The sequence below is a fragment of the Canis lupus genome, chromosome 21, assembly GCF_048164855.1.
Source record: "Canis lupus baileyi chromosome 21, mCanLup2.hap1, whole genome shotgun sequence".
Lineage (NCBI taxonomy): Eukaryota > Metazoa > Chordata > Mammalia > Carnivora > Canidae > Canis > Canis lupus.
Window position 1 is genome coordinate 6,128,123 of NC_132858.1, and position 13,395 is coordinate 6,141,517.

Here is a 13,395-nt window from a genome sequence, read left to right on the forward strand (position 1 = left end):
ATAAATAAATAAAATCTTAAAAAAAAATAACGCCCCTATTTAAAGTTATAAATAGCAAACAAAAGCCACATAAATCAGATTTTTTCAATAAATCAGATTTAAACAATAGTCTTTATAATATGCAAATCCAGCAGCTGGCTATTAAAGTATTTTAAAAGTGCTGCCCATATGAAAGCACACAAATGGGACTAATTGTTAGAGGATGTAAAAGTCTTCAAAGAAAAAATGGCTAAAGACTGATTTCATTGAAAGCACCAAAAGGACATTAACTGGGTTTTTCAAAAATTGTGCTTTGAAAATGAAATTTGAGTAAATAAAAAACTCAACTGCATAGTTAACACAAGAACCCTGCCGCTGTGTACCAACAATAAGGGGTCAGGGTCAGCTGTGTGTCCCTCATCAGAGTGGTTTCAGGTTTTCTTGGCAAGGGGCACATGACTTCAGACATACAAGCTGGCTTTCAACACTCAGATCCTGAGCACTGCACGCCCTGACAAGGACAAAGAAAACTATCCAGCAAAAAGGCTCAGTGTACCAGCTGTAACTATGATATATCTGAACATTATCATCGAATTATCATAGACATGGGCATAATAATCTGCTTTTCCGATTGAGCTGAGACTAGTCTCTTAAAACATTAAGTCAGAAAACTATTCTCCATTTCATGAAGATCAAAAAGGGCCCTTCCAAAGATTTAAATGGATATTAAAATTCTATCATAGAAATATATCAAACATTTGTATGTGTGGTCAGTAAAATGGTAAATTCATGGTATAAATAGAAAAAAAAATCCAGATATTTGGGTTCTCCTATAACTGGTTAAGACAATTCAATAAATAAAGCACTTTAATTGAAAATTAGATTCAATTAAATAATATAAAAATTGAGAAAGATCACGAGTCTAACAAATTCAAAGTTTTAAAGAAATCTCGAAGTGAGGGAGTTGATAAATTCAGCTCCACTGAGATCATACTTTGTCCACTGGGCTCTCCTTTGCAATATTTGCCCTGTAAAACCTTTATGATCATGTTAATACCCTTTCCACATTAGAATTTTACAACCTAGGTCGGAGCTAAAAATTTCAATGTGTGGAAAATCCAAGCATCATAACCACTACTGAAGATTTAAGCAACATCGTACTTTGGATGTAAAGCTGAAAATATTTGTACTAGCTTATTAATAAATTATAAGAAAAACAGGAATTCAGAACATAACAGGATATAAGCAAAAAACTCGGTTGTGCAGCCCAATTAAAATAAAAACAATATATAAAAATAACTTTAATAACACCACTAAAGTATTTAAAATCTCTTCCCAGGTGATTCAGGAGAGAGGATGATAACTGTTCACAGGGCCCTCCCATCCCCACACAGCCCACAAACTCACCATCTTTAAAATCGCCCCATAGAGCCGTAGGAGCACTTTCCGAGGCTCGTCACCAACGGTGGCCACAGTGTCAGGTAAGGAGCACTGGAACAGCATGTTACTGAGGCCACCTCTGTTGGAAGATGAGAGTAAGTGTCAGTGTTTTGAAAGTGAGCTAAACTGCTCTTCTTAGACAACTATGGATGAGAAGTCAGGATCCTGTGGGAACTGTTCCTGTAGAAGTTTTGACAGACTCTCAGGATACGTGCAACATACACAATAAGCTCCACAGTGTTTAGATCAATTCCAGAGTCACATTAAAAACAAGCAAATTCCAGAGCAGTCTGGGTGGCTCAGCGGTTTAGCGCCTGCCTTCAGCCCAGGTTGTGATCCTGGAGACCCAGGATCGGGTCCCACATCAGGCTCCCTGCATGGAGCCTGCTTCTCCCTCTGCCTATGTCTCTGCTTCTCTTTCTGTGTCTCTCATGAATAAATAAAATATTTTTTAAAAAACAAGCAAATTCCCTATCTGTTCTTCTTAATGTTGGAGGTGAGCTCTGTTTAAATTGCATGTGTGCACCTGAGCATGGCATGTGCCTCCAGAGAAGGAGCAGGATGGAAGAGAACCCAGCGCACACTGGAGTGGGGGGCATCCCAGAAGCATTCCTTCAGGACCATGTTCTTCTAGTTCTAAAATTTCCACTATATTCTCATAATGACCAGGTTAAAATCTTTTTTTTTTTAAAGATTTTATTTATTTATTTATGAGAGACACAGAGAGGCAGGCAGAGACACAGGCAGAGGGAGAAGCAGGCTCCATGCAGGGAGCCCAATGTGGGACTCGATCCTGGGTCTCTAGGATCACGCCCTGGACCGAAGGCAGACGCCCAACTGCTGAGCCACCCAGGCGTCCCACCAGGTAAAAATCTTGAAGCAATACTTAATCCACCTCCCCCCAGAACCTTCCACTTGAAGTATATATAGTTCCATGTTATGGAAAATGTCTCAACCAATTTTGACTAATAGCCTTTGCAACATTAAGTTTGGGACAAATCAAAAATAAAAAAAATAAAAAAAAAATAAAAAAAAACTTTGGGACGAATCACCTGCCCAGGTTGGACATGATTAGGTATACAGGAAAGATAGTTAATGGAGGAATCAGAGCTAAATGAAGGAATAAACATCTGTACAATCTGGAGTTCCAGACAAGAAGCATTTCATCTGCAGCAGATTTCAGAGGCCTAAATCCTAATATTATCCAGCCAATAAATCTTAAGGAACTATTCCCTAAGCAAAGCACTATGCTGGAAGCTAGGATAATAAAAAACTAAACTATGTTCTGGCCCTTGCCCTCAAGAAACAGCCTCTCTAATGAAGACAAACCAGGCATAAAACTGTCAGAATTCAAAATCACAGAATTCAAAATCACAGTGTGTCTGAGGTGACACACTTGAGCCAACTGAGTCCACCCCTGCCTGTCAAAGGCTTCAGCATCATATGGCAGTAGATGAACAACTCTGGGAGAGAAAGCCACCAGGAGATCGAACTACAGCTTTCTAGAAGGACACCCCCCAGTCACAGGAGGCACCAGCTTTCCCCCTGCTTTATCCATAAAGTCTGTCCAGTCAAGCTATGTTCTCCAAAGTGAGAGTAAAATACACACCTAATTTATACCATCAGGTGCAGAATTACACAGGCATTAGGAGTAACACTGGCAAGCACTGCCAAGAGCTACAGAATACAGACCAAAAGATTGTGTGGGGAGAAAAGAGAACAGGGAGAATTTTTACATGAAGGCTTGTTAATGTTGGTATATTAACATTAGCTAACAATTTTGAAAAGTTTGCTTCTGTGGCAGACCCTCTCCTTCCTTTCCATATTTTACTCAAGCAGCAACACGGCTAGCTGCCTTCATGGCTAGGTGTGCCCATGTGCCCAAGGGCTGACTATATATATATATATATATATATATATATATATATAAAGGAAGTGTTTCTGTGACTTCTGGAAGTCAACTTAAGACATTCTCATGGGCTTTGTCCCTTTCTTCCAGTTCTCTATCTTGCTGTCTGAAACAAGGAGATGATCGTTTGTCAATTGCTAAGCTCTTGTCTCTGAGCTCCAAATCTATACTTCAGTTCTCTGTTGTAATGCGGAGCTGGGGGCTCCACTAGTTACAAATCTCCTTTGCCAGTTGCTCCCGGTTAGGTTCTGCCAGTGGGGGCATTGGAAGGAGGCTGGAAGGCGGGAGGAAGGAGATATGCTTGCTTGTTGTTCTTGTCTGAGTGCTGTAGTAGCAACAGAGCAATCCCCACTTCTTTCACCAACCTCAGAACCAGCCTCATGGCACCTTTGCAGAGATACCAGCTCAGAGGTCTGGGTCCCAGCTCCAGGGGGATGCTCCTCAGGTTCTCAGATGCCAGCAACAGCCAGTAGTGCTCTCTCCACAGGGGGTGGGGGCCCCAGCTCCAGGGTTTGATAACCACAACCTCTTCCCTCTGACCCCCCAGCCCAGAGAAGGGGCTGCTTCCTGGAATTCTGTATGCCAGTGGGTCCCATTTTTGCTTTTTTGGTTCTCTAATACCTGTTCACCCAATTCCCTATATTAAATTCTCTATGTTGAAAATGTCTAGTGTTGTTTCCCCCTTCTTGCCAGGGTCTTGACTGGCACATATGGCCAGAGCTTTAGTAGCTTCTTAGATCATGAGCCCAGCCTAGGAAGGCAGAACAGTTAGCTGAAAGGAGCCTGTTTCTCCAATGAGTCCATGGAGCTGCCATACCTGCCCAGCCTGTCTTCTAGACCTCTTAACACAAGACAGAAATAAATTTGTGTTATTCAAGCCACTATTACTCTAGAGTTTCTGTTACAAGCAGCTAGACCTAGTTCTAACTGATACAGCTTATCACAATCCACTTACTCCTGTTCTCCCAATCTGCAAACTTCTCTTTACCGTGCTCTGCTACCTAAAACTACCTATAGTTTAAGACCAAGTCTAACCTTTTCAAGAAGCTTTCACCTTCTTCCCTGCTAGTTCCTTGAAGGCAGGGGTAATGTCTCACTACAATTCTCAAGACTTAGTGACCCCAAATGGTAGGTGCTCAGTAAAGCTTTTCTGAAGATGACAACAATCAGCAGCACCATTGTCCCACTGAGTCTTCTCTAAACTCACTCCTATTATTTTGTCTTACTAGGTCTAGTGGGTTAGGCTTGGCTCCCTAATTAATTAGACTGTAAGCCCCCTAAGAGAAGGTCCTGGGGGAAGGCATTATGCTACGAGAAAGACCACTGGCTTGAGAGCCAGCAATCCAAACCCCAGTATTGCCACTTACTAGCTGTGTGATCTTGGGCATATCGCTGAACCTCTCTGAGCCTCAAATTCACCCCTCTGTAAAAGAGTTGCACTTTCCTTTTGTTCTTTTGTCATTTTATTTTTTTTAGCGGGGGGGGGCAGAGGGATTTTTTTTTTGAGGGGGGGGGGGAGAGAGAGAGAGAGAGAGAGAGAGAGAGAGAGAATTCCAAGCAGGCTCCATGCCCAATGTGGAGCCCGATGTGGGCTCAATCTCAGGACCCTGAAATCATGACTTAAGCCAAATTCAAGAGTCAGATGCTTAATTGACTGTGCCCCCCATGCTTCCCTCTTTAGTCTGGGGCTGTAGTGTTCAACAGGTTAGCTCAGTTCACCCTCTCCACAATCCTGCAGGGTGGATGCTGATACTGCCTCTCATTTATAAGACAAGGACACGAGACAGTGCAGGATAGCACCATGCCATGCTAAGCACATGGTAGGTGCTATGGGAGCAGCATGATCACAAGAGCGTTACATCAGGACTAGTCTATACAAATGTACATAAAACAGAGGTCTTTATTTCCTGTGGCTGCTGTAACATATGACCACACATTCCATGGCTTAAAACAATAAAAATTTATCTTACAGTTTTGGAGTTCAGACGCCAGGAAATAGGTCTTATGTGGCTAAAATCAAGATGTCAGCAGGGCTGTATACCACAGTCCAGGAAACACATACAAAATGACAAAAAGTTGATTCTGATTGAGCTAATGAATGTCAAAGGACAGTGCTTACTGGGGGGCAAGAGGAACTGGTGTTTAACTGGGACAGTTTCAGACCAGGAAAATGAAAGTGTTCCTGAGATGGATCGTAGTGATGGTTGCACAACAGTGTGAACATCCTTAATCCACTGTATACACTTAAAAATGGTAAAAATAGTAAATTCCATCCTGTGTACATTTTACCACAATGTTTTAAAAAAAGGAATGAAGTACTGACACATGCTACATTATGCTCAGTGAAAGAAACCAGTCACATATTCTACTATTCCATTCATGTGAAATGTCCAGATCAAGGCAATCTACAGACAGAGACATCAGTGAGTGCCTAGGGCTGGGGGCCAGGGTCTCCTTCCAAGATGAGAAAAATGTTCTAAATTTTGTGAGATGACGGTTGCCCATACCTGTGACTATACTAAAAGCCACCAGATACACACACTTTAAATAGGTGAATTGTATAAAATATGTGAACCATATCTCAATAAAGTACTTTTTAAAAAGAAAAATTATTTTTTCCTACTGTAATGATTTTTTCTTAACCAATTAAAAACTTGAATGTGCTTCTGCAGAAACTATGTTCCCCAGATGTAAATAAAACTCATATTTTAAGAATTTTTTCAGGAGTAACTGAGTGGTTCAGTCAGTTGGGCATCTATCTGCCTTTGGCTCAGAACATCCTGGGAACGAGCCCCATGTCAGGCTCCCTGCTAAGTGGGGAGTCTACTTCTCCCTCTCCCGCTGCCCCATCTCCCTGCTTGTTCTCTCTCTCAAATAAATAAAATCTTAAAAAAAAAAATACTTAAAAGCAATCATGAGTACCTGAGAATCTTTGCAAGAACAAAGACCTCTTTTTCCAAAAGGTAAATCAGTTGTCTACCCCAGTGAAGGAAGAGCAGAAACATCAGGGAACCCAAGGCTCTCGTTTTCTCCCAAGTGAGCTTCAAAGCACAGGGGAAGCACAGGGACAGTGTGGAGGGAGGAAGATGCGAGCAGCCTTGACCTTTCTTCTCAACTCAGGGCAACGCCTCTAGTGCACGACTTATCAGAAGTGCCCTGCCACTGGCTCTTGGGTACCAGGCGACAGGATAGGCATCCCATCAGTTAAAAGCCCTCGTTTTCCTTCCTGTCACACACTCTTGAGAGTTCGGTCAACAGTGGGAGCAAACAGATGAGCTACTGTTCTAAATTGTGTAACTTCATTCAAAGTTTAATCCCGTGCTCCTAGAGAAGGCAGGCGGGCCAGCTCGGCCAGAAACCAGCTCACAACCTGGAAACCCTTCATCTCTTGAATTATCCATAGCCCCTGTTGCTCAATAGGCTATAACAGGAGGAAGTAAACCGTCGGTTATTTTTTAGTTGACAAGCAAGATAAGTGAAACAAGGTCATTATCCCAGATGACCCAACTGTGAGAAACCACCTAAAAAAATGCCAATTACCAATGAGCCAAACATGACTGGGAATAATAAGATATCTTGGGAAGATATGCCACAGATATGGTAGCAAAACTATGATGGCCCAATTTACCATATAATTTGTCCTCCTAAGTAAAACCTCTGGAACTTACAAGGATTTCAAACAAGTGGCAGAACAGCTTTATAATAAACATACAAGTCATAGTTGAACTTAGGAGACACAATATACTCAAGTAAGCAAAACAGCAAATGAAATGAAACAAATGCATGTATTTCACATTCAACACATGTCAGCAGCCCATGGGAGGCAGAAAACTGAAAGCGCAGAAGGCACTGCTGGCGGGTGCGCTCCCCAAGCCGAGGGCACGGCGCCCATCCCGCCCGCAGGCTTCCAACACAGAGCCAGTGGACTAGTGAGCAAAAAAAAAGCTTCTTGCAGACAAACCATTAATCAGATATTAAAATAATCCTTTCAGGAGTGCCTAGGTGGCTCAGTCTGTTAAGCATCTGCCTTTGGCTCAGGTCAGGATCCCAGGGTCCCGGGATTGAGCCCCGCATTGAGCATTCTGCTCAGTGGGGAGCATGCTTCTCATTCTCTCTCTGCCCCTTCCCCTGCTTGTGCTTGCTTTCTCAAATAAATAAATAAAATCTTTAAAAACAAATAAATAAATAAGATAATAATTTCAATTTCTCTGGATATAGAAAAAAAAAAAACATGCAATAACAGCACAAAGAACAAATTTCAAGCTGAAGAACTATGGCTATTGGGTTTCCGTGCCAAATAAAGTACTTTGTGAAAACAAAGCCACACAGCAGCCCTGAGGAGCACTGCGCTGCTTTCATCGTATTCCTGTTTATATTCACCACGAGCAATAAAGAACTCAGGTGACATGGGTGTGCTTTTAAGGACTCAGCTAAGCTTTATCAATTTTACTGGAACAACTAAAGTAGGCTGCTTATAATGTGTAGTAAATTGTTTGCCTTTCAGAGTTTAGAATTCATGTTCCAAAAAACCATGTTAATATGGACCCTCAAAATAAAAACTATAACAAGTTACCTAAATTCTACCATTCAAACATAACCAGTTTTCAACATTTTGGGTGTTTTTGTTTTTGTTTTGTTTTGTTTTTTAAGTAGGCTCCAAGCCCAAGGTGGGGCTTAAATTCACAACCCTGAGATCAAGAGCTACATGCTGTACTGACTGAGCCAGCCAGGTGCCCCTAACATTCTGGGATTTTTAGTTGCCATTTTCCTAAGCTCTTTTCCTACTTCTTATTGAAATTGGGATCAGGGCACCTGGGTGGCTCAGTGGCTGAGCGTGTGCTTTGGGCTCAGGTTGGGGTCCTGGGATCAAGTCCTGCACAGGCTTCCCAGAGGAAGCTTGCTTCTCCCTCTGCCTATGTCTCTGCCTCTGTCTCTCATGAATAAATAAAATCTTTTTAAAAAAATCCTAAAAAATAAATAAATAAAATTGGGATCATCCTGAACTTATTACTCTGTAACATTCCTTTTCCATTTATAGGAGCATTTTCCATCAATTAAGCATTAAAAACACGTTTTTTAATCATATATAAAAAGTTTTTAAGGTTTTATTTATTTATGAGAGAGAGAGAAAGAGAAAGACAACAAGAGAGCATAAAAGCAGGGGAGCAGCAAAGGGAGAGGGAGAAGTAGGCTCCCCACTAAGCAGGGAGCTTGATGTGGGACTTGATCCCAGGATCTTGGGATCATGATCTGAGCAGAATGCAGGTGCTTAACTGCCTGAGCCACCCAGGTGCCTCTCATGCATACAATTTCATCTTAGAGACTAAGCATGGTTTAGCTGGAGACCGTGGGCTTTTCCATAACTTTTTACTTCTATCCATAACTCTATAGTATAGACACCTGTACATCAAATTTTATGCACAATCTGATGAGACCCTTAGTTACAGTTGGGTTTTTCTAGGTCAAAGGGCACTAATGTTTTAAAATTCTTGATGCCCATTGTCAAAGTGTCTACAAACAAGCCACACCACTTACTCCTTGCCTGTCAGCACATTAGAACATCTGTTTCATATTATTTATTTTTTGGCTAAGATTTACGTATTTGAGAGAGAGTATGTGGGGGTGGAGGGGCAGAGGTATAGAAAATCTCAAGCAGACTCCCTGCTGAGCAAGGAGACTGACATGGGGCTTGATCTCCTGACTCTGAGATCATGACCTGAGCCAAAACCAAGACTGAGATGCTTCATCCAGGTCCCCCATCTCATATTCTTGACTTATCTATCGATGGAAACTCGATATATCAAAATATAACTTTAAAAAACATCAAACGGCAGGGCACTTAGGTGGGTCAGTCAGTTAGGCATCTGACTCTTGATTTCAGCTTGGGTCATGGTCTTAGGATCATAGGATGAGCTCCAAGTCAGACTCCCCACTGGGCAGGGAGTCTGCTTTCCCTCTCTCTGTCCCTCTGCCCCTCCCCCAGCTTGTGGATACATACTCTCTCTAAAATGAATAAATCTTTAAAAATAAATAAAAACATCAAATTGCTAGTGATGATAACTAACTTTTCTAAGTCTACAATATACAAGAAGTTATTAACAAAGGCCATGAAATATTTTAAGTTAAAAAACTGTTGCATAGGATATATTTACAGGGCAACTCCGGTGGTGCAGTGGTTTAGTGCCGCCGGCAGCCCAGGGCGTGATCCTGGAGACCCTGGATCGAGTCCCACATCAGGCTCCCTGCATGAAGCTTGCTTCTCCCTCTGCCTGTGTCTCTGCCTCTCTCTCTCTCTCTCTGCATCTCTATGAATAAATAAATAAAAATATTTAAAAAAAGGATATATTTATAGGTACATCAATACAGAAAAAAAAATACAGTTATTAAAATAAATCACAAAACATTCTGAGAGTTAGTTTTATTTAAATGACTTCTTGGGGGCGGCTCCTGGGTGGCTCAGTCAGTTAAACCTCTGCTTTCATTTCAGCTCAGGTCAGGATCCTGGGGTCCTGGGATTGAGGCCCACGTCAGGGTTCCTGCTCAGTGAGGAGTCTGGTTCTCCCTCTGCCCCTCTCCATGCCCATGCTCTCTCTCTCAAATAAATAAAATCTTTAAAAAAACAAATGACTTCTTGGTGACATGCATCACTGAGTCCGTGTTAGATAACTTCCTCCAAAACTGATAAAATGTGGATCCATTACCCTTCTTATCAAGCCATACAATCAATTGCACTAATCACTAAGGAAAGAAAATTGGAAAATGTAAAATAGCAGATAATCTAAAATTTTAGTTGACCTAAAGATGGATCCAAGATATGTGTCACAGTAGGCAACATACTAATCAACATTATTAAAAAGAAATTTGGGAAATTCCAATTCCACAAAATTATTTCAAAACAGAACCACTCCATATAACACTAAGATCTGGTATTTGATGTTACTTCCTCTTCAAAGTTCCTAATAGCAAGACATATCAATCATGCCTTCTTAGCATGCAAGGTCTTCCCCAAATAGAAGCCCAAATGACAACAGGTTCCATATGGTCAACTACGAACCACAATGTTCCAAAATACAAAGCACTATTAATTCTCTCATATGTCAGCTATTCCAAGTACATCTCTTACTAAAAAAAAAAAAATTCAAGTGTTCCACAGCACTTAAACCAAAAACACAGATCATAAAAGATTTCAAAATTCTGAATGAAAGGGGATCCCTGGGTGGCTCAGCGGTTTGGTGCCTGCCTTTGGCCCAGGGCGCGATCCTGGAGTCCCGGGATCAAGTCGCGTCGGGCTCCCGGCATGGAGCCTGCTTCTTCCTCCTCCTGTGTCTCTGCCTCTCTCTCTCTCTCTCTCTGTCTATCATAAATAAATAAATAAATCTTTAAAAAAATTCTGAATGAAAGATCAGAATCTTATTTCAGAATGAAACAAAATTTTAACGCCAATTCAGAATGGTGATCATCTCTGGGCAAAGGAAGGGAACCTGAGGCCAATTTAGCAGAATGTTCCAATTTGATAAAGCTATTTTACTTTTATAATTCTTTACTACATTTATAAATGTTTGTAATTTTACGAATATTTTTAGAAATGTTTAATTATTTGGAAGGGGAGCATTTGTGCTCACATATGCCCATGAGTTGGGGGGAATGGCAGAGGGAGAGGGAAAGAAAGAGAATTCCAACCAGACACCCTACCAAGTGGCTCAATCTCATGACCCAAGAGATCATGTCTAAGCTGAAATCCTAAGTCAGACACACAACTGACTGAGCCACCTAGGTGCCCCTAAAGGTTTGTAATTTTTAATAATGAGCTTATTTCACATAAAACTTTATGGCTGGGATGCCTAGGTGGCTCAGTGCTTAAGCATCTGCCTTTGGCTCAGGTCGTGATCCCAGAGTCCTGGGATCAAGTCCCATATCAGGCTCCCCACAGGGAGCCTGGTTCTCCCTCTGCCTATGTATCTGCCTCTCTCTCTGTGTCTCTCATGAATAAGTAAATAAAATCTTAAAAAAAAAAAAACTTTATGGCATCTAATACACAATCAACAGCATACACTATAATGAACTCTTCTCAAAAAATCAAAAACCAGGCGCCTGTGTGGCTCAGTCAGTCGAGCAGCTCACTCTGGATTTGAGCTTCAGGTCATGGTCTCAGGGTCCTGGGATCAAGTCCCAAGTGAGGCTCCATGCTCAGCAGGGAGTCTGCTTGAGGATTCTCTCTCTCTCTTCTCTCCCTCTCTCCCTCCTTCCCCTCTACTCCTCCCACGCTTACTTGCATGTTCTCTCTCTTCTTCTAAAATAAATAAATCTAGGGCAGCCCGGGTGGCTCAGCGGTTTAGCACCACCTTCAGCCCAGGGCCTGATCCTGGAGACCCAGGATTGAGTCCCATGTCAAGCTCCCTGCGTGGAGCCTGCTTCTCCCTCTGCCTGTGTCTCTGCCTCTCTCTCCCATTAATAAATAAATAAAAATCTTAAAAATTAAAATAAAATAAATAAATCTTAAAAAGAAAAAAAAAAAGTCAGTTGGCAATGTAGGGTCTGTATAAAATCAAGATCATTGGTAGCAAGGAAAATGTGGTCCTGGTAAAGATCACCGTGGGTCAAAGCAACAACCCTGTCCACTATCTTCTCAATCATAATGGAGGATATTTCCTGAGGTTCACAGAGATTCTCTTTGACAGAGGCTTCGAAAGGTCAGTGACGTGACATCTTCAAAAGGTTAAACATCAAGTTACCATATGACCCAGCAATTCCACTCCTACACATATATTCAAGAGAACTGAAAACATGTTCTCACAAAAACTATACACAAATGTCCATAATGGCCAAGAAATGGAAAAACTCAAATGTCCATCAACTGATAAACAAATTATGGTATATCAAGCAATGAAATGTTATTCAACCATAAAAAGGAATAAAGTGCCATATGTACTACAACACGAACAAATCTTGAAAACATTATACTAAGTGAAAGACAATGGCCACAAAAGTCCAAGCATATTGTGTGACTCTTTTTACACGAAATGTCCAGAAGATATCAAGTGGATTAGTGGTTGTTAGGAACTAAGTGGGGGGGAGCATGGGGAGAGATTGCTAATGGTACATGATTTATTTTTGAGGTAATGAAAATATTCTGAAAAGATGGTGGTGATTATTGTAGAACCCTGTAAAAAATACTAAAAATCTGGGATGCCTGGGTGGCTCAGCGGTTAAGCGTCTGCCTTTGGTTCATGATGTGATCCTGGAATCCCAGGATCGAGTCCTACATCGGGCTCCCTTCAGGGAGCCTGCTTCTCCCTCTGCCTGTGTTTCTGCCTCTCTCTCTCTCTCTCTCTCTGTGTCTCTCATGAATAAATAAATTAATGAAATCTTTTTAAAAATGCTAAAAATCACTCAATTTAAAAGGGTGAATTTTATGGTATCTCAATAAAGTTGTTATTTTTCTTTTTGGATCAGTGATAGCCAACTTGCCTTAAGTAGTTCACTGTAGACTGAACATTAATTGATTTATCTGAACCATCCTCAATATTAAACCTCTGTCTTATCCAGGGCAATCATTATTTGATTAAAATCTGCCTCCAACCACTGAACACTTCCAGGGGAACTGCTAGATCCTAAGAGCCATCAAGCCCATAAAAAAGACTCCTCTGGTTTTAGACTCTAGAAAAAGAAACATTACTAAGAGCTTTGGAATGAGAAAAGTTACCCAGTTTTAGGAAACCTCTCCATAGCTGCATGATAAGTTCCCAGCTTCACACACCCATTTTTACTCCATTAGATATGGTACTTTTCCCCTACCACTACTACCAGGGGTCCTTTTCTCTGGTCCTGACCATCTACTTTGGGTTTTTTCCTTCACACAATTATTTTTTTTGCCACCCTTCCTTCCTCCCTTTAAGTTTGAGACCAGTAAGAGAAGGCTCTCACACAAACACAAACCACCACCTTCTCTTCTCCTCCCACTCTCTCATTGCCAGGGTTTAATTCTGGCACGTAGGGCATTGTAAAACCCGTCAAGATAAAAATTCTAGAATAACATCCAGAGAGGGGAGGTTTGCTAACACTTGCCT

General features: G+C 41.4%; 1 protein-coding gene across 12 annotated transcripts in view; it reads right to left on the reverse strand.

Annotated features, from left to right (window-relative positions):
- CHKA (choline kinase alpha) overlaps positions 1-13,395 on the reverse strand; it is a 71,112-nt gene that overhangs the window by 40,584 nt on the left and 17,133 nt on the right. For all 12 annotated transcript variants that reach the window (XR_012013697.1, XM_072790174.1, XM_072790175.1 and 9 more), the window contains one exon: positions 1,387-1,498. Coding sequence is in view for 11 of the 12 variants with exons in the window: in XM_072790174.1 (XP_072646275.1) it covers positions 1,387-1,498 (112 nt within the window). In the remaining variant the exon portion in view is untranslated. Of the gene's footprint in view, positions 1-1,386; positions 1,499-13,395 lie in introns of those variants that run through there.